General features: G+C 49.3%; 1 protein-coding gene across 2 annotated transcripts in view; it reads right to left on the reverse strand.

Moving 5' to 3' along the window:
- Positions 1–2,272: 2,272 nt before the first annotated feature.
- The window catches only part of Bcl7a (BAF chromatin remodeling complex subunit BCL7A), a 35,972-nt gene continuing 16,508 nt past the window's right edge, over positions 2,273–21,736 (reverse strand). For both annotated transcript variants that reach the window (XM_075979364.1, XM_075979373.1), the window contains exons 5-7: positions 16,600–16,767; positions 8,226–8,347; positions 2,273–5,184 (exon numbers count right to left, since the gene is read on the reverse strand). In XM_075979364.1, the coding sequence (XP_075835479.1) occupies positions 5,113–5,184; positions 8,226–8,347; positions 16,600–16,767 (362 nt within the window). In that variant the 3' untranslated portion in view covers positions 2,273–5,112. The remainder of the gene's footprint in view (positions 5,185–8,225; positions 8,348–16,599; positions 16,768–21,736) is intronic.

Genomic DNA, 21,736 nt, shown 5'->3' on the forward strand with positions numbered 1-21,736 from the left:
TGTCTTAAAAATCCTAAAGCAAAACAAAATGAATCCCAAAATAAAAACAAAAAAACCAGGAGAACTCCCCCCCAGAGAAAATGGCGTATTTGCAATGCTTAAGATTCAACTTTTTTTTGGGGGGGGGGAGTCTTTAGCCCAGGCTGACTCAAACACGATGTGTAACAGGATGACCTTGAACTTCTGATCCTCCTGCATGTTCTAGAATTACAGGGTTGTACCAATCCTGTTTGTGTGGTGCTGAGAATCAAACCTAGGGCTTCAAGCTTGTTAGGCAAGCACTCTATAAACCAAGACCTTTGATTTTTTTAAAATTACATTTATTGTGCGCATGTGTGCAGATATACATGTGTCATGGTGGGTGTGAAGGTCAGAGGGCAGCTGTGGCAGTCAGTTCTTTCCTTCTACCATGTGGGGGCCTGGGAATCAAACTCAGCTCACTAGGGCCTTTTCCTGTAAGTCAGAGGTTCTCAATGTGTGGGTCGTGACCCCTGTGGGGTCAGTGGAACCCATTTCACAGGGTTCGTCTAACACCATCGGAAAACATTATATTCATAACAGTAGCAAAATTAGTTATGAAGTAGCAACGAAAATAAGTTTTTTATTTTTGTTTTTTTTTTTCCAGACAGGGTTTCTCTGTGTAGCCCCAGCTGTCTTGGAACTCACTTATATAGACCAGGCAGGCCTTGAACTCACAGAGATCCACCTGCCTCTGCCTCCCAAGCGCTGTGACAAATAAGGTGTGTGCTGCCATCACTATCTGGCTAACAACGAAACTCATTTTACGGCTGGGGGGTCACCACAACATGAGGAACTGTATTAAAGGGTCGCAGCGTTAGGAATGTGAGAGTCACAGGGCCAAATTATCTCATCAGCACCCCCAGCTGCTGTCCACCCTTTGACGATTTGCTCACTTTTCAGATCTATGTGTATCCATGTTTTACCTGCAAATATGTGCAAGCATGCTTGGTACCTACAGAGGCCAGGAGTGTGTTGGGCCCCGTAGAACTGGAGTCATAGATGGCTGTGAGCTGCTCTGTGGGTACAAGGAGCAGAACCACGGTCCTGCACAAGGATAGCAAAAGCTGCAGACTAGCTCTCCAGCTGCCCCTCCCCTCCCCTGCAGACTAGCTCCCCAGCTGCCCCTCCCCTCCCCTGCAGACTAGCTCTCCAGCTGCCCCTCCCCTCCCCTGCAGTCTAGCTCTCCAGCCCACTCCCCTGCAGACTAGCTCTCCAGCTGCCCCTCCCCTCCCCTGCAGACTAGCTCTCCAGCTGCCCCTCCCCTCCCCTGCAGTCTAGCTCTCCAGCCCACTCCCCTGCAGACTAGCTCTCCAGCTGCCCCCCCCCCCTTGGGTTTTTCTACACAGGGTTTCTTTGTAGCTTTGGTGCCTGTCCTGGAACTCACGCTGTAGACCAGGCTGGCCTGGAACTCAGATATCTGCCTGCCTCTGCCTTAAAGATATGGTCGAAGCTGGCTTTGATTCTTCCTCCTCACACTCTTCAGTATTTGCTCACCAGAATTGCTGCCATGACAGAATCTGTTTTTTTTCTCTTTTGGTGTCCTGTATCCCAGGCACTCACCTGGTACTTGCTATGTAGATAGGAAAACCTCAAACTTTTTTGTTGTTTTAGGTTTTTTTTTTTTTTTCCGAGACAGGGTTTCTCTGTGAAACAGTTCTGGCTGTCCTGGAACTCTCTGTAGACCAGGCTGGCCTCAAACTCTCAGAGATCTGCCTGCCTCTGCCTCCCAAGTGTTGGGATTACAGGTGTGCACCACCACCACCTGGCTAACCCTTGAGCTTCTAAACCCTCCTGCTCCCTTTCCTGGTGTGACCACGCTGTTTTACCTGGTGCTGAGGACTGAGCCCAGGAGCTGGGTCTGCTATGTAGCCCTGGCTAGCTTGCTATTCACTAAGTAGCGCAGGCCTTGAACTCTCAGCAATCACCCTGCCTCAGCCTGCCCAGTCCTGGCTCAAAGGTATAGACATAGATTGGAGCTCTCCCTGGCCGCATAACCTGGACAAGGTACAACCCTGCTGTCTACTCTGGTGCAGAAGGTGATTGACAACACACACCCACAAAAAGGAGTATCTAGTGGCTGGCCTGGCACCCACCCGGTGTTTAATAACGGCAGCTATCATAACTCTGGCTGGCAGCAGAGTCTCCTACAAGGAACGTTCCAGACTTGTGCAGAAGCGGCCAGAGCAGGCATCCATTCTCTTTATGCACCTGATTTTATTCTTTATTATAATAGGTTAAGCCACGGAACTCATGATCTGAATTTTTTTTTATTTTCTGAAATGAAACCATTGTACATTGTACAAACAATATCTACCGATGGAATAAATAAGAGAAAAATCATACTGCTGTACAACACACCAAAAAAAAAAAAAAACTGTAAGAGAGGGAAAAAAAGGTAACAGTGAAAAAAAGGTCTTTATATCTCTAACCAGGTCCTCGGCGATAACTAACATTCCAAACCATGACACCGTCTGATGGGTAGTCACCACCCTCTAGGAGCCGGTCAATAGCCTTCCAGGTTGTGGGTGTAAGTGCCAGCACTTTGTGGAATGTGTAGCCGCCATTCCCCCACCTTCAAGTTTTGGGGGATGTTTGCCCTGGGAGCCCTTTAGGCCATGGGGCCTGATGTCCACGGAAGGCATTTGCTTAGGATCCCCAGCCCCTGGCTCGGCCAGATGAAAGGTCTTAGATTCTGTGGCGGGGATGAGGGCGGGGGTTCGGGGATGGGGACCATCGGCTCCGGAGAGAGGACCGTGGCGGGGAAGGAAGCACATTGATTTTGCAGTCTGACCGCTCCGCGTGGAAGGCTTTCCTGGCCAGCGTGCAGTGCAAGGCTGCTGGCTCTTTGCCTGGCGTGGCCGTCGGGGGCACCCGAATGGTCCCCATCAACGGCCTATTCCTACCTTCAGGCACTTCAGAGAAAAACTAATACAGCCTCGGTACCGTGGACCTCGTCGTTGTCTTCATCCTCAACTGCGTCAACTCCTCTTGACTGTCCGGAGAGGCTGCAGTGGACAGAAGAGGTGCAGGTGGCCCTGGCCGCCCTGCTGGCTCCATGGATGCATGTGCTGGGCTCTCCTTCAGCTGTGTGTTGTAACCGCTTGTTTCCCAGAAAAAGAAATAAATATCCAAATTCATCTTTCACCAAAATGGAGTTTTGCTGCAAAAGAAAAATGTTGCCCTAGCTCTAGAATCTGGAGGTAAAGCCGCCTTGACCTTGAGATATGTTGGAGGTCGTGCATCTGGTTGCTTTCCAGCAAAGACACAGAACACAGTTCTTCATAGAACTGACTGCCTGAGGGGCAAAATTGCTAAGTACAAGAATTTTCTTTTTTAAGACAGAAACATTTTAGCATTGCTAACTTCAACATTAAGATTTCAAAGTTTTTTTTTTCTTCCCTTATTTCAGGAGATATTTTTGCATGAGGTATTTAAAATTCAGGAACATTTTGATTCTTCATGAGTATAGGAAATAGACAGCTCCCTTGAAAACAGAAAAAGAAGTTGGAGCTTTCCTCCCCTCAGAAACTCTTAGAAAATGGAGCCTGGCAGACACTTCTCATGATGATTGGGAGAAAGATCCACACGTCACAAGGTGGTACCTGAATATGCACCAGTTAGCAAACAAAACAAAAAACAAAACAAAAACAAACACCCCGCTCCCCCCACCCCAACATACAACTCGTAGGGAGTCAGTGCTCCAGTGCAGAAAGAAGCGGGGGGAAGCCGTCAGGTCTGAGGGGTCCGTGGAGGAATTAAGAGCAAACCAGGCCTCAGAACTCAACAGTTGGGCAGCTCGTCCAAGGGGTGTCTCCACTGAGTGAGAGAAAGCTGTCTCGGTGCAATTGAGGGCAGGGGAAGAGGGAGCCTCTGTGGCTCCTTTCTGGGGCTGTGTGCAAATCTTCCCAGTTCCTCGGTGCCTTGGTTTTGGCCTTTGAGGCCCAATTGTTAAGGTCCACTCCCCAGTGGAGGCTGACAGCTCATGCTGGGAACGAGACTCCATCCACCTGTTGCCTCTGAGAGTCAGAACATGATGCCAGGAGCATCTTGCCTGGGATCTGGGGTGTGGGAGGACAGGAACGAAGGGCATCAGGTTTCCATGGATTTGAAATCCAAGCAATGTCCTGTGGGAGAGTTCAGCACCAGCTATTCCTGCTGCCTGCTCCCAACCTCCCCAGCCCTGTACTATCCTAAGGAGACAAGCTCGCAGTCAGCCATTCTGTCCTTGGAGGGCCTGGAGAAAGCAGTGCCAGTGGTGGCTAGAGTGGGGGAGATAGGGTGGAAGTGCCAGAAGAATCTAAAGGCTTTGCATGTCAATCTGGGCTACTGTGGCTTGCAAACCCCTAGCCTCCAAGGCTCCAGGAGGTGAGGGCGTGTCCTGAACCAAGGAGGCCAGCCCTTGGGAAGTGAGGCTGAGACTTAGGGCCCTAGGGGCCCTGGGAGTTGGGGCTGGCTCCAGGTAGGGTGCAGGGTGTGCCCAAACACTGCCCACCTGAACCAGGAGCCACTGAAGGTGCCTGATCTCCTGTTCTCTACCCCACCTGCTCTGAAGCAGTCTCGGGGCAGGGAGGAGAGAGACAGGAAGGGGGCAGCAGCCAACCAAAATGAATGGGCACTTTGCCAGGAGAGATGCAAAAACCAGGAAGCATGCCAGAGGTAACCTCTAGGGTACAAGGCACAAAAAAAGAAAGCGGAAGGAATTGGTTGAAGAGTGAAAAAGCCCCTACGAAAAGCAAATTCCTGACTGGTACCACCCTCAAATAGCTTATATCATTAAATAGAGAAGTGGGGGCAGGGATACAGCAGCAACACAAATGTAATCTTGGCTTCCGAGACAGTGTGCAGACACTCCTGAGCTGTCGGCCCACTTCCCAAGGACAGTCACTTGAAGGTTCGAGTGTTTTGCTTCACAGCAGAGCTCGCCAGCGTCTGAGAAGTTCCACCGTTCTAGGTTTTTCTTGGATTTGCACTTAGTAAACTTGAAACGTTAGTTCTGTTCGCGCCCAAGAGGAATCGCTTGAGCAGCGTTCTAGAATTAAGCCTGCTGATGTACCTGCCATGAAACATGGACCAAAGGGTTCCATTGGGCATCTACATCTCTTCAGAGTTCTGTTGAGAACATTCCAGCTTCATCTTTTTAGAGGGTGGCACTCCTTCCAAATCCTTCGGGGGAAGAAGAGAAGGGACTGGGGTCAGTATAAGCAGGGAGGGCAGTTAGGACACCGGTGGAACAGCAGACTGGCTCCAGAGGGAAGCAAGAGAAAACTACTTAGCTCTGTCAACCTCATGAGCTCTACCTGGGGGGAGGGGAGGTTCCAGACACACGGCAAACTTGAAACCCAAATGCTTTGGAGAGCATGTGAAACCCACCTACTCTATGACCACTGTTACTCTGAACCGTGACACGGGCTGTTCCCTCTGTATTTTTAGCCCCTGGCCTTTGATTGCACAAAGCCTAGACCATGTTTCCCTTGTGACTAGTCTTCCTGTCTGTAACCATGGAGGTAAGCACCGGAGCGGAAGGTGCTGTGTGGACTGTTGTCCCTCAGGTACAGGCACCCGGCTTGCTGCAAATGCTGAGCTCATGCTGAGTGGACATAGGGACATTATTCTGGGGAAAGGGGTCCATCCTTGTCACTGAATTCCCCAGAAGTCTTATGACACCCCAAAGGGTATTCACTCACCAGCTGTCACCTCTGGTCTCTCAGACCTCAGCCATCACCCGAGACCAAACGGCGCTCCCTGGCCTCTGTGATGTCTTCATGTTACCACAGGCGTGGAATAAAGCCTGTGCCTGGACAGCCCCCTCTTTCTATTCATCCCACCCCTCGAAGCCTGTACTCTCCTGAGCTCATGGTTCTCAAACTTCAGGTACAGGAGATTCCTCTCAATCTAAAGAGAGCCCAAGTCACCCAGGCTCCTCTCATGTTTCTCTGCATCAACCCACGCCATCTGTCCAGACAGAGGCTTAGTGTCCTGCGTCTGTCTATAAAACTTCTCTGCCTGAGCCACCCTAGTCCTGGAACAGGGCTTGGTCTGTAGCATGTGCTGTGTTAACTGTGTCAAAGAGGCACCAGTTTGGGCATCAGAACCAAACAGAAGGCTGAGTGAGCGTTCTCTGAGGACTCCGGACAAGGCTTGGCATCAGGGAAGCAGGTTCTCTTCCTCACTACCTTGGAATTTAATTTAATGTTTTATTACATTCATTCTTTATATGTACTGGGCATGCACATGGACATGTGTGCATGTAACAACATGTGCAAAGAGGTCAGAGGATAGCTTGAGGGAGTCATTTTTCTCTTTCCACTACATGGGTCCTAGATTTTGAACTTAGGTCATCAGGCCTGGCGCAGTGCCTTGATCAGTGGCGTCATCTCGTTGCTCACCCTCCGGCTTCTTTGAGACAGGGTGTCACTATGCAGTCCTAGTTGGCTGGGAACCCAATATCTAGACTAGACTAGTATTGAACTCACAGCCATCAGCCTGCCTCTGCTTCCCAAGTGCTGGGATTAAAGGCCCGTGCCACCACACCTGGCTTCCTGGTTTGCTTTTTAAAGGGAGACACAGATATAAGAAGACAAAGTGGGCAAAGGTGCTGCCAGGGCTGTTGGGTCCTGTCTGAAGGAGCAGCCTTCTGCTGAGCGGAGGATCTAGCAGGGTGAGTCAGCTCGGGCTGCTCCACATCAAACAGAGACGAGGAAAGTCTCTGGGCTCTCAGGAAGATTGAACAATAGACTCAGGCCAGCAAAAAGGGGTCGTCCTGGCCCCAGAGCGAGGAACATTTTTCTTCTTTCCCCTTTTTTATGATGGGACATGCTAGGCAAGTACTCTACCACTGAGTTACACACAGCTGATGCTTCTTCTGAATCTAACATCTTTTTAAAAATTCTACCTCCTGCCCCTGGGTCTTATTTTTGCACTGAACAATCCAAGAGATGTTGATGTTCAGTTACAACACAGAGGGGGTCTGAGCAGGGGGCTGGATCAGAAGCAAAATTCCAAAGAAGAACCTATCTGGTCTTCAGGTTTCTGAGATGGAATCTTCCTTAACCTTAAAGGACATGGGGTCACTGGAATGAAGTGGTACTTTAAACTTGATTTGTTTATTTTGTGTGTATGAATGCATGCATGTAAGAACACCATGTGCCTTTGTCAGATCCCCTAGAACTGGAGATAGACGGTCGTGAGCTCCTATGTGGGTGCTGGCAACGGAACCTGGGTCCTCTGCAAGCAGTAAGTGCTCTTAACCCCTGAGCTGTATCTCCAGCCCCTCTTCTGTCAACACACCACAGTGGCCCTGGCAGGGTATCTTACCCATATTTTCTCATCTAATCTTCATTGGCGGCTGACAGATTGAGGCTTGGCAATGGCAGACACCCAGGGGCTCGGTGATGCAGCTGTGGATAGCAGCTGAGGCGTCACACATGATTAGCAGGTGCTGTGCCGCTGAGCCTCAGACCCAGCTCCCCCCTCCCACATCCTGCTATACTTGAGACAACCTCCTCTCTAGGTCTAATGCCTTCTTACTGCTCCAGTAGCACCTTTTCATCATGGTTAACATAGTACCTCTTAGAGATCTGGGCCTATTCTAGGTAGCGAGGACACAGGGCAGGCCAGACAGAGATGTATGGGCTCTCATTAAGTCTCCCAGGCTGGCTTTGAACTTGTGATTCTCCTGCCTCAACTTCCCAGGTAGCTGGGATTACTGGCTTGCACCTCCATACCCAGCAGATTGGAGCTGGATTTGAACCTGGACGAGACTCCATTCTATCTGCCTCCTGCCCCTGGGTCTTATTTTTGCACTGAACAATCCAAGAGATGTTTATGTTCAGTTACAACACAGAGGGGATCTGAGCAGGGGGCTGGATCAGAAGCAAAATTCCAAAGAAGAACCTATCTGGCCTTCGGGTTTCTGAGATGGAATCTTCCTTAACCTTAAAGGACATGGGGTCACTGGGATGAGGTGGTACTTTCATGGACCCAAAAAATACCGTCACCAAGCTGAGATTAGAACACGAGTGTGCATGCTCTACCCCAGGGGCTTCCTGAGGCAGGACCACGAGTCCCTCCTAGCACGGTGGCCCTGGTGACAGAGGCTAACACATCCAGCCGCTGTCCAATGGACAAGCAGTGTTCCAACTGTCCGACAGTGAAGCAGCTCGACATTAGTGGGCCATGGAGAAGCCTAGCTCCGCCCCACCTACCTGAGAGACTGCCGAAGTTTCTGCTGCCAAGCCCGACTCTGCAGATGGCTGCCGTTCCGCTTTTTCTGAGCTGTTGATTGAGTTTTCCATCGAAGACTGTGAATTCTGCTCATCAGAAGCATCTGAGCAAAGAGCAAGACGACAGAAGCTGTTTTCAGACGCATGAGAAGCAGCACCAGATGCGCCAAATACGAAAATACCTGGATCTGGGTAGTTTTGTGGCTGAGAACTTCCAGAGTTAGATGGGCTAACTTGGGAAGTTTTTCGTTTATCGGGTAGCAAGGCAGTTATCAATAGCCAAGCCACAGGGGGGGTCTCCAACCCTCCTTCCATGCATACCTACCCTGCCTGAAGGACTACTTTGTACGCAATGCTGCCAGTGTCTGGTGCCCTCTGCTGGGCACCAGGCACCATAGCAACCATCTCCTGGCTCCCACAGAGACTTCAGCAGGCTTTTGTGTTTTTCGAAGGGTTATTTCTCTTTTATGCGGATGGGTGCTGTACCTGCACCTATGCCTGTGCACCTCATATGTGCCCATTGCCTGCAGTGGCCAGGGAGGAACATCTAATCCCCTGGAATTGGAGTTGCAGATGGTTCTGAGCCACCAAGGGGGTGCTTGGAACCAAACCAGGGTTCTCTGCAAGAGCAGCACATACTCTTAATCACTGAGCCATTTTCCTAGCCTCTAATCTAAAAAAAGAAAAAAAAGAAAGAAAAGGAGAAAAGAAACAAACCCCCCACATTTGTTTATTTATTTTTTTTTTTAGATTTATTTATTTATACAACATTCTGCCTCCATGTATGCCCGCACGCCAGAGGAGGGTGCCAGATCTCATTACAGATGGTTGTCAGCCACCATGTGGTTGCTGGGAATCGAACTCAGGACCTCTGGAAGAGCAGCCAGTGCTCTTAACCACTGAGCCATCTCTCCAACCCCAACATTTGTTTATTTACTGTATGTGCTTACTTGCCACAGAGAGCATGCGGCGGTCAGAGGACAACCTGATAGAATCTCCTACCATGTGAGTTCTGGCGACTGAGCTCAAGTTGGCAGGCTCGGGGACAAGCACCTTCACCTGCTGAGCCATCTTGCCGCCCCCTAACCAGCCCCGAATCTCTAAGTAGTTAGAATAACCTTGCACTTCTGTCCTGCGAACTCCACCTCCTGAATGCTGGGACCACAAGTGTGAACTGCCATAGTGTATTCAGTTCCGAGGATCAAACCCAGCGCTTCCTGAAGGCTTGGCCAAGTGAGTACCCCACCAGCTGAACTAAATCCCTAGCCTAAAATTCCTCTTCATAATTAAGGACGTTTCTCCTGTGACCAGAGTAATGACTAGCTGTAAAAATCCGATCTCGCTGGGAGCCTTCACTTGTAAACAGTCGAATGGTCCTGTAGCGCCCGTGCCGCTACAAGATGGTAAGCGAGTCGGGAACTAAGCTGGAGACTTAAACACACACACACACACACATACACACGCACGCATGCACACGCGCACATATACACACACACACAGACACGGAGACACGGGTCACTCTTGATACAAGAGTGCCACGCTTTATTGTGCTCAGAGGCAGCTTACATGGGGACCCTTTGCCTGCTGGAGTGAACTGAGCAAAACACCTGTGCCCAGAGCTGCTCTGAGCACGAGACCTTGATGGCTGGGGAGTGGGTTCTGATGAGGTCTGCAGCTGAAAAATCTCGAGAGCTGGGCGTGGCTAAGGATCCCTATATAAACTGCCCCCGAGCACAATAAAGTGTGGCACTCTTGTATCAAGAGTGACCCATGTCTTACTCCCCCCCCCCCCCCCCCCCCCCGCGTCTCTCTGTTTTTAAGTCTCCAGCTTAGTTCCCCCGGCTTGCGTACCGTCTGGACACTACTGGACCCGTGCCGCTTTTTACAACTAACCATTGAAAAAAGAGGAAAAAAGTTAAGATCAACTGTGCCGGGCAGCGGTGGTGCATGCCTCTATATTCTGGAAATAAGGAAAGGAGGGCCTGCAGAATCCCACCTGAGCCTGAGCTGCTCACACAAGGCCACAACGACAGACTACCCTGACTTTATCAATTTAGATTTGACTTATTTATTTATTTTGGTTTTCGAGACAGGGTTTCTCTGTGTAACAGCCCTAGCTGTTCTGGAACTAGCTCTTGTAGACCAGGCTGGCCTCGAACTCACAGAGATTTGCCTGCCTCTGCCTCTGCCTCCCGAGTGCTGGGATGAAAGGCGTGTGCCTGGCACTTAAGTTTAATTGAAGAGGGCTTGTGCACCTCAGTGAAGGAGTACGCAAAGGCTACAGGTGGTGGATTCCTGAGAACCAGAGTTACAGGAGTCGCAAACTGCCCAGCATGGGTGCTGGGAATCGAACTCAGATCACCGTTAACTGCTGAGCCATCTCTCCAGCCCTTACCCTGGTTTTATGCCTTATGTTTTCTTTGCCTCCAAATTTTTTTGAGACAGTATGTCTTCTTCTTCTTTCCTCCTCCTCCTTCTTCAAATTTTTTCGAGATACCATTTCTCTGTGTATCCTGGCTGTCCTGGATCTTAGTCTGTAGAATAGGCTGGCCTCAACTTAACAGAGAGCCATCCGTTTCTGCCTTCTGAGTGCTGGGGTTAAAGGCGTGTGCCACCATCATCCAGCCTCACCCTGGTTTTAAAAGCCTACTAAGCAACCACGGCTTACTTTCTGAGGCAGAGGAATAACAAAGAGCAAAATCCAAACATGAACTGTGCCCATAGTACTTATTCTTTTAGCTCATGTTTGGATTCTGCAGCTGTCTCGAGTCTGAGGCAGGTGGGGGTGAGGACGGCTAGCATGCAGGGCGGGTAGGAGCTCCAGGCCCTACTGGCACTCCGTTCCTATCCAGACCAGCAGCTCGTCTTTCCATGGCTGGCCAGAGTTCCTGTGCTGGGCTTCCTTACAGCAACGGGGGTGGGGAGGGGGCGCACTCCACTTACAGCTCGGGATGCAGAGTGATGAAGTTTAGAGACAGATCTAAGTTCAAACACTGCCATTGCCTCTGGTGAATCATGGGATCCTGTCCAAGATCCCTGCCTCCCCAAAAATACAAGGTTAACAATAGCCACCCTGGCCAGTGGCATAAGGCTGTGTAAAAAACTAGCATTTGGAAGGCTGAGACAGGGCAAGCAAGAGTTCAAGGCCAGTCTGGGCTCAGTAGTGACAACCTATCTCAAAAACATGCCCTCCCCAACTGCAAATTAACTTCAGGTGGAAATAACTGGTGGATTATCTAGGACACAGACTCAAACTCTCCGTAAACCTGGAGATTCTTTCAGAGTTTAGGATCATCTACTTATTTATTATATATGCTGGCCTAGAACTCACTGCACAACTCAGGCTGGTTCCACCTGTAGTCTCTTGAATGTTGTGACTATAGGCCCCAGGCCTGAACGTCTGGCTTAGATTTGCCTTGAAAATCCACATGAACAGCAGTTCCTCAAAAACTTAAACACACGACCCAGAAATTCTATTTTCAAAAGAACTAAAACCAGAGACTCAACAGAGTCTTGACTATGAATGCCACAGTGGCACTATTCCCAAAGATGACAGCAACAGTGGGAACAGCCAAAGGGAGAAACAAAATGTGGTCTTCCTTACAGGGGAGCCAAGGAGACAGCTGGGGGCAGGAGGTAAAGGTACTAGTCACACACAAGCCTAAAAATCCAGATTTGCTCCCCAGAATCCACGTAAAATCAGGGTGTAGCAGCACACGTCTGTAAACCAGCACTCCTGTGACACAGAGAGATGGGAAGTGGAGACAGGAGACTAGTCGGCTCCGAAGGGCAAGGCCAGCTGGCCTGGATTATATAGCACAGCAGCCACAGCAGCAGAGCAGGGTGGAAGACAAGACGCATCACGTTCTTTATGTAATGTGTCCACTCTCATCAGCGCACGCACGCACGCACGCAGCAAACTGGTCATTATGAGCAAGGCATGGGAGGGATTATACAGTATGCGCAGTTTCTTTGTGGACCGAGGAGACAGAATATTCTAGACACTGGTGAACTGTTTTTCACTTAGAACTGGTTCAGTTTGGGGGCTGGAGAGATGGCTCAGCAGTTAAGAGCACTAGCTGCTCTTCCAGAGGTCCTGAGTTCAATTCCCAGCAACCACATAGTGGCTCACAAGCATCTGTGATGCGATCTGGCGCCCTCTTTTGGCCTGCAGGCATACATGCAGACAGAACACTATATATACACATAATAAATAAATCTTTAAAAAACATGGTTTAGCGCAGGCCTTTAATCCCAGCACTGGGGGCAGAGGCAGACGGATCTCTGTGAGTTCAAGGCCAGCCTGGTCTACAAAGTGAGTTCCAGGACAGCCAAGGCTATACAGAGAAATCCCATCTTGAACTCCCCCCCCCACACACACACAAAAAAAAAAAAAAAAGAAAGAAAAAGAAAAAAGGAAGGAAGAAAGAAAAAAAAAAAGAAAAGAAACAGTTCAGTTCAATCTTTTTTCTTTCTTTTTTGGGGGGCGGGTCCTGGGTGTTGAACCCGGGCTCTCTCATGGACCAAGCATATATACCTACAGCTGAGCTTTACCATCACCAGAGTGGAAAAGTGGTTCATTTTACGTTACTTTCTTTTCTCTCTTTGGAGATAGGTTTGGCAATGAAGCTGTGGGGCACAGGCTAGTCTCAAGTCTGTGATCTTCCTGCTCCAGCCTCTTGAGTGCCGGGATTACGTGTGGGAACCACCAGGTCTGGGCATGAATTTCAAGTTACTCCATAGGAGAAGCTGGGACTGGCGAGAGGCTCAGGCACCTGCTGCTTTGCTCTCCTAGCACCCAATCATTGGTATGCCAGTTCTAGGGGATCTTACTCCCTCTTCTAATCTGTCTGTCAGGGCATCATGCACACACGTGGTACAAATGCATACCTATAGGTCAAGCATTTTCACACATAAATTTTTTTTAAAAAAGAAAAAGTTAGAGGGCCAGGCAGGGTGGCGCACTTTTAATCCTAAGGCCTAGGAGGTAGAGAGGCAGGAGGATCTGTGTGAGCTCCAGGCTAGCCCAGGCTAGTGAGACCCTAACTCAAATTAAAAGGGGAGGAAGAGAAAGAAGAAAACGAAGAAAATTTGGGCATGGCAGTAGTGCAAATTTGTTTGGATTTTTTTTGTTTTTTTCAAGACAGGGTTTCTGTGTATTTTTGGCGCACACCACCACGCCTGGTGGTTTGGCAGTGCATATTTGTAACCTTAGCATTTGGGAGGTAGAAGTCTGGAGTTCAAGACCAGCCTTGGCTGCTACATGATATTCCTCTTGGAGAGAAGAAAAATTTTGTATTCTATTTGTTTGCTGTAACAAAACACATATGTAACCGACCTAAAAAGTCTGCCTTATCGGTGGCATTTGCCTCTGTGGCCAGTTTGTTTTCTGCATGCACCAGGCTCTGCAGATGGAGGAGGGGAGGGTTTAACACACCCCAGACAGTCAGTTACAGGAGATCTGGAGATTCACACTGCCTGTCTGCTGGCAGAGGCATGCCCAGGCTCGAGGCTTCCTTGAGAGCCAGGCCTGAGGGCTCAGATGGAGCCAATGGTACAGTTTGCAGCGTGCCAGGGCTCAAGACAGCAGCCTGTTCTCTGAGCATTCTGGTGCCTCTGGAACTCACCCAGGGGAAATTATTTTCCCGGGGCCTAAATTTAGTCCAGGGAGCTTGGACATTATGTCATTCCCTGAGCTTAACCAGCAGTAAACAAGTTCAAAGCAAGGTCAACAGCTGGGGGCCAATCCACCCTCCCAGTTTACCTATCTGTGGGGAGGTCACATGGGCCCTGGGCTTATGCCCTTGGCAAGGGGAGCTGGGGCAGGTGGGTACAAGCCCAGGGCCTGTGGTGATTGGAAGAGGATTCTGGTATGATTCCCACCTGGTCTATAAAGCATTTGATGCAGTTAGGGTATAGGGGTATAAAGGATAGCAGTCACAGAAATGTCACCCCAAATATAACTCTGACGGCTGAGCTCAACTGGCCTGTTAGGGGAGGTGGGAAATGAGGCTATAGCTGGACTGCAGGATCGGAATGAAGCCTGTTTGGCCCCAGAGGTGACACACTTGCCCTTGTTACCTCAGAGCCCCCGCCCCCACACACATACAGCCGGGGAGGGGAGGGCTCTCCTCAGCTCTGCACCCCCTTCCACCCATATTTTGCTGAGCATTTTGCTGATATCACTACCTCCTTCATCCTTGTTATCCCCGACAAAGGAAGCCACTTTTATCGGTCCCATTTTAGAAACAAAACAACAGGTAGGGGCATGGGAGTCGGTGCCGCCCATGAAAAGCTGCTCTGTAGCCCCAGCCCCTCGACCTTCTGCCTTAAGTGTCATCTAACCAACTAGACGCTGGGAAGCCTAGTGGGTTTGCCGTGACTACAAGGGCCCTCAAGGGAGAGGAGTAGACGGCAGAGAGCTTTAGCTGTTGTGTCATAGCTCACTATTATGATAAGGAAATGTGTGTGTGTGTGCCACAGCTAGGGACAGGGAGCTACTGGCAGAGAGTAGGGTGTTATGCAGCTTCCTGAACATACAGGACAGCCCCACAGCAAAGCATTCCTTAGTCTCCAAAGCCAACAGTGCCGAGGCCAGGAACCCTTGCTCTGGCAGAAAGTCATATTACCCCATTACCTCCCTGGAGGAAACTCCAGCAAGACTGCCACATTCGTGTGTGTGTGTGTGTGTGTGTGTGACAGAGAGAGAGACTGTGGATTAAACCTAGGCGTTGCATGCCTGGTATGAGTTCTGCCATTGACCTATAGCTTCAGCCTTTTATTATTTGTTTTATCTTGTGTATGAGCATTCTCACTGCATGGAAATGCACCACATACATGCAGCGCCCTTGCAGGGCAGAAGGCGGCACTGGATTGTATCCCCTAGAAGTGGAGTTACAGACAGGTATGAGTTACCATGTGGCAGCTGGGCTCTCTCTGTAAGAGCAACCAATACTCTTAACCGCTGAGCCATCTCTCCAAACTTCTTCGTTTTGTTCTGTGTTAGCCCAGGCTGGCCTCATACTGGCCACCTTGTACCTGCCTCCACTGGGCTGGAATTACAGCCAGTCATCAGACCTTGCACCACCCGCTCTGCTCCTAGCTGCCACCCTCCCTGACACGAGGACAGCTGCAGTCTCACAAAGGTGTTGTCACCTCCACCCTAAACACCAAATCATTTTTTTCTGTTTTTTTGTTTGGCTTTTCCTTTAAAGATTATACAGTGTCCTGCCTGTATGTACGTCTGCATGCCAGAAGAGAGCATCAGATCTCATTACAGATGGCAGCCTCCACCTTTTCTCAGTTCTTTAGGTCTAGTCAACCCATGCTCTTGTCTCTCTGCTCATAAAAAGCCAGGGGACAATGGCTTTATGAGCTCACCACCTTTGGAGTTCAGCCCCCTCTCTGACTTCCATCTTACTTTTCCAATCCCTCATTCCTCCCCCCCCCCGACAGTTTTTTTTTTTTTTTTGTAGCTTTGGAGCCTATCCTGGAACTAGCTCTTGTAGCCCAGGCCTCAAACTCACAGAGATCCGCCTGCCTCTGCCTCCCGAGTGCTGGGATTAAAGGTGTGCGCCATCACTGCCTGGCTCTCACTTATTTTTTTGTTTGTCTTTTCGAGACAGGGTTTCTCTGTGGCTTTGGGGCCTGTCCTGAAACTCTGTAGACCAGGCTGGCCTCAAACTCAGAGATCCACCTGCCTCTGCCTCCTGAGCACTGGGATTAAAGGTGTGCGCCACCACCCCCAGGTGAGATACACATGACTACAATCCAGGCTGGCCCCAAACTCCTGATCCTCTTGCCTCTGCCTCCCAAGGGCTAGGATCACAGGCATGAACTACACGCTCAGTTTATGTGGTGTTGGAGATGGAACCCAAGACAATTGTCTGATTTCTCCCTTTTTGATTTCTGTTGTTTTTCAAAATAGGGGTTCTCTGTGTAGCCCCACAAACTCACAGAGATATGCTTGTCTCTGCCTCCCAAGTATTGGGATCAAAGGTGTGCATCACTACTGCCCAGCTGATTGCTTTTCTTCCTCTTTTTTTGGTTTTTTGAGACAGGGTTTCTCTGTGTAGCTTTGCTGTCTGTCCTGGAATTTACTCTGTAGACCAGGCTGGCCTTGAACTCAGAGCTCTGCCTGCATCTGCCTCTGGAGTGGAGGGATTGAAGACGTGTGCCACCACTGCCTGGCTGAATTCTCCTTTTTAAATGGCTCTAAATCAGGCCTTACTTTTCTTCTATGGTCATGGTCTGGGCTTGGCACACTGCAAAGCACTCCTGAGAATACCTGCGGCTTGTCTGGCTGCAGGCTGCTGAGCAGCAGCCCCTCTGCACCCCATCCCTGGATGGCAAGTACCTTCAGCTCCAGGGTGCTCTTTTCCATCTGCCTGTGCCTCATCGGCCTTGGCTTCGGGGCCATCACTGGGCACAGGTGCGTTGGGCTCTGGGGCAGGGCTGGAGTTGCTGCTGTTCTCCTGTTTGATGGGAGAGGCGTCTGCTATGGAGCTCTGGTTGCTGTTATCATCTGCACGGGAACAGAGCACAGGTTGACATCCTAGAGCCACTGAGAGGGTAGCGTGGGTACACGTGAGCATGCCTGGCTAGGGCTCAGCCTGTCTTTGCCTCAATGTCTCAGAGCTAGATCACCTCCTCCTACACCTCCCCCACAGTTCTTAGCTAACTAAGAAGGTCCCTGTGTCTGGGGCCAGACAGAGATGGTGGCAGATTGGTAACAGCCAGAGGCTGGGAAGCTCCTGGCCTTGACAGGACCCCAGCTGTTCAGGAAGGCACCACAGCTTTGGCTGCTTGACGACCAAGCCATGAACATTTCATGCAAGGAGGGGTCACTGACTCTGCTGGGGGAGTGGCTATTTTCTTTAAGGGTGTCACCCTAAGTAGGCTGACCAAGCTCCAGTGGACTGGGCCACACCCATGAATATATGAGCAGCACAAATTAGATTCAGCGGGCTATCAAAAAAATAAATGAATAAAGAGAGCTGAGCGGTGGTGGTATACACCTTTAATCCCAGCACTCAAGAGGCAGAGGCAGGCAGATCTCTGAGTATGAGTCCAGCTTGGTCTACAAGAACTAGTTTTAGGGCAGATTTCAAAGCTACAGAGAAATGATGTCTCGAAAAACAAAACAAGGGCTGGAGAGATGGCTCAGCGGTTAAGAGCATTGCCTGCTCTTCCAAAGGTCCTGAGTTCAATTCCCAGCAACCACATGGTGGCTCACAACCATCTGTAATGAGGTCTGGTGCCCTCTTCTGGCCTGCAGGCATACACACAGACAGAATATTGTATACATAATAAATAAATATTTAAAAAAAGAAAAACAAAACAAAAAAACAAGAAAAGAGGACACATAGGCCTGGAGAGATGGCTCAGCAGTAAGACCACTGGCTGTTCTTCCACAGGATGCAGGTGTGGCTGCCAGCACCCACTGTGGCTCATAAACATCCGTAACTTCAGTTCCAGGGGATCTGACCCTCTACTGGCCTCCTTACATGTGGCAAATAAACATGAAATGAAAATAAATCTTTTTTTTTTTCTTTAGACATGGTCTCACTATGTAGTCTTAGCTGACCTGGAACTTGCTAAGTAGACCGGGCTGGCCTTGAACTCACACCTGTCTCTTCCTCTCAAGTGCTAGAATTAAAGGTGTGTGCTACAATGCTCAGATAAAATAATTAATCTTTCTGGGTGGTGGTGGCACACACCTTTAATCCCAGCACTCAAGAGACAGAGGCAGGTGGATCTCTGTGAGTTTGACACTAGCCTGGTGCACAAAGTGAGTTCTAGGACAGGCTCCAAAGCTACACAGAAAAACCCTGTCTCAAAAGAGAGAGAGAAAATAATTTTTTTTTTAAAATATGGGGACAGAGAAGATAGATGGGATGGATGGAGTGGCTCTGGAAGGTCTTATGGGATGAATATAATAAAGATACATTGTATATATATCAAATTCTCAAAGAATGAAAATATTGGAAAAAAAAACTTTGGGGTCATGAGAACTAATTCTGGGTGGGGAAAACCAGGTATTTTGTGCATGTAGCCTTGAAATAGTGTTACTACAACATTACACCTCATTTCCTGAAATTTCAGACTGGATTCTTGTTGATGCAATATAAAAGGGAAAGCCAGGCATGGTGGCACAGGCCTTCAAACCCAGCACTGGGTAGGCAGAGTCAGGTGATCTCTGTGAGTTCCAGGCCCGACCGGGCTATGTAGCAAGAGAACCAGAAATCATTACTTATGTGTGTGTGCCTACAGGTAATTCCGTGCACCATCACACACATGCTTGTGGAAAACAGAAAAGTTCCCCTGAAACTGGAGCCTCCAGGTGGTTACAAAGTAGTGCTGGAAACAGAATCCAGGTCTTCTACAAGACAAATAAGTGCTTTTAGCCACTCAGCCATCTCTCCAACCACTGAAATCACTTTTTTCTCCAAAGATTTTATTTATTTATTTATTATGCATAGTGTTCTGCCTGCATGTATCCCTGCAGGCCAGAAGAGAGCAGGAAGTGAGCATGAGTGTGGGTGTGCCCTTGCTGCACCAGACCCCATCACAGATGGTTGTAAGCCACTATGTGGTTGCTGAGAATTGAACTCAGGACCTCTGGAAGAACAGCCAGCGCTCTTAACTGCTAAGCCATCTATCACTTTTTATAAAATTTATTTTAATTTTTTTTGAAGACAATGGTTTCTCTGTATAATAGCCCTGGATGTCCTGGAGCTCACTCTGTAGTCCAGGCTGGCTTCAAATTCAGAGATCCGCCTGCCTCTGACTCCGGAGTGCCAGGATTAAAGGTGTGCACCACCACTGTGCAGCCCTTATTTTAATCATGTGCTCGGTTTGTGTGTGTGTGCAGGTGACTATGTGCACATGAGTGGAGGTGCCCATTGGAAGCTCTGGATCCCCTGGAGCTGGAGTTACAGGTATCAACCACATGACTAGTGCTGGAAACTGAACTCAGGTCCTCTGGAAGAGTATCAAGTGCTCTTAACCACTTGAGCCACCTCTCCAGCCTCACCCACAAAATGTTTTAAATTATTTTATGTGGATGGATGTTTTGTTTACATATATGCCTGCATCACATGCATGGTTCAGCACTCTTAGGTGCCAGAAGAGGGCATTAGAGCTCTTGGGTTTGGAGTTACAGATGCTGGGAATTGAACCAGAGTTAGCTGAGCAACCAATGCTCATAACCGCTGAGCCATCTCCTCATCTCCCACCCTAAGCACACCAGTAACTTTTCCTGGCACTCAAGGCAGAGGCAGATGAATCTCTTGAGTTCTACGCCAGCCAAGGCCGCCTGCCTCCTAAGAGTCTGTCCCCCAGACAAACCAACAAAAACTGTCTACACACTTCTTTATTTTGGTGTGCACACATTTTGTGTGCAGAGGCTCACACCTGTGTGGAGGTCAGAGAACAGTCTGGCATTTACAAATTTTCCAGGAATCTGACCTTGGGTCTTCAGGCTTTCCCTGAAAGTGCTTTTACACACTAAGCCATTTCCCTGGCCCAGAATCAACTTTAAAAGAAGGCTGGCATATGTCTCATGGTAGGATATTTCCTAACCTCCCAATGCCCTGAGTCTTATCCCCATTATGGGGAAAACAAAAGCAAATACAAAAGCTAAGGAAGGAGAAATGGAAAAGAATACTAAATATTAAAGAAATGTAAGAGACCTAACCAGTAAGGATGATGTGTGCCAATTATTTGGATCTAATTTGGAACGCATCGGCTTTAACACATTTTGGAACAATTGGAAAATTTGCATACAGTCTGAATTCTTAAAGCTATTAAGGGATTATTTTTAATTCTGTTAGAAGAGATAATGGCACAGTGGGTCTAGGGAAATGTCACCCTATGGCAACGTATGCTGAGATGGGTAGGTATAGATTAAACATGTCTGGGTGGGGAGGCGCTCAGCTCAAACTGCAGACAACTGTCAGGGCTCCACAGACTTCACACCCGAGACATGTGTTTTTTATGCAAATCACACGTCAATCACAAACATTACATTAAAAATACATGTGGCAAATGTGGCCTAGTGTTCATAAAAACTGAAGCAGGGAGTCGATGAAGCTTCTCACACTGGTGTTCTCTCCAATGAGACTGATGCAGGGATGAGAGGCATGGGGAAGCGGTGTTTGCGGTAAAGCTGGAGAAAGATCTGGGTCCCAGGGTACACCTCCCCTTGTCCTGAACCCATTTCACAGGTACAGCCACTTAATTTTAATTTCTATAGGGGAAAGCATAAACGCAGTCCCCAAGTACCACAAATCACAGTCGAATTCCCACACTGGGGAGAATCATGGGTGAATCAGCAAATCTCAAGTGTAATGGGGAACCGTGCCCTTGGGTTTTTTTTTTATATTTATTTATTATGTATACAATATTCTGTCTGTGTGTATGCCTGCAGGCCAGAAGAGGGCAGCAGACCTCATTACAGATGGTTGTGAGCCACCATGTGGTTGCTGGGAATTGAACTCAGGACCTTTGGAAGAGCAGGCAATGCTCTTAACCACTGAGCCATCTCTCCAGCCCTTGGAAACCACTTTCTGGACCACGGTCTCTGTGCTGCCAGCTATGTATGACGCAGTCCTTTCAGATCAAAGGTACCCAAGTGGCGATCTCACAGAAGCACTCATGGCAGCTCATGCTTCTAATCCTAGCACTCAGCAAGAGCCAGGAGAATTACCAAAAATTTGGGATCATCTTGCTCTACACAGTGAGTTCAGGCCAGCCAGCACTTAGAATTGAGACTCTGTCTGCAACGAAACAAATAACACTATAATCTGAGGCTGTCTTTGTAAGCGATGCCATGTGTGGGACCTTGTAAAAGGAGACGGGCAGAGGCACTCCAAGAGCTCTAGGCACCTATTATGTGTCATGCACTAAGAAAGAACATTTGTAATTACCCACTATGTTCTGAAATCAAGGTCTTGTCATGTGGTCCAGGCTAGCCCCAAACTCAGACTCGAGCAATCCTCTAGCTTCAGCTTATAAGTAGCTGGGGGACTACAGGTGCAGTGTGATGCCCAGGGGGACTACAGGTGCCGTGTGATGCCCAGGGGGATTACAGGTGCAGTGTGATGCCCAGGGGGACGACAGGTGCAGTGTGATGCCCAGGGGGACTACAGGTGCAGTGTGATGCCCAGGGGGACGACAGGTGCAGTGTGATGCCCAGGGGGACTACAGGTGCAGTGTGATGCCCAGGGGGACTACAGGTGCAGTGTGATGCCCAGGGGGATTACAGGTGCAGTGTGATGCCCAGGGGGACGACAGGTGCAGTGTGATGCCCAGGGGGACTACAGGTGCAGTGTGATGCCCAGGGGGATTACAGGTGCAGTGTGATGCCCAGGGGGACGACAGGTGCAGTGTGATGCCCAGGGGGACGACAGGTGCAGTGTGATGCCCAGGGGGACTACAGGTGCAGTGTGATGCCCAGGGGGACTACAGGTGCAGTGTGATGCCCAGGGGGA

This window comes from Microtus pennsylvanicus, chromosome 1, assembly GCF_037038515.1.
Source record: "Microtus pennsylvanicus isolate mMicPen1 chromosome 1, mMicPen1.hap1, whole genome shotgun sequence".
In the NCBI taxonomy this organism is placed as follows: Eukaryota; Metazoa; Chordata; class Mammalia; order Rodentia; family Cricetidae; genus Microtus; species Microtus pennsylvanicus.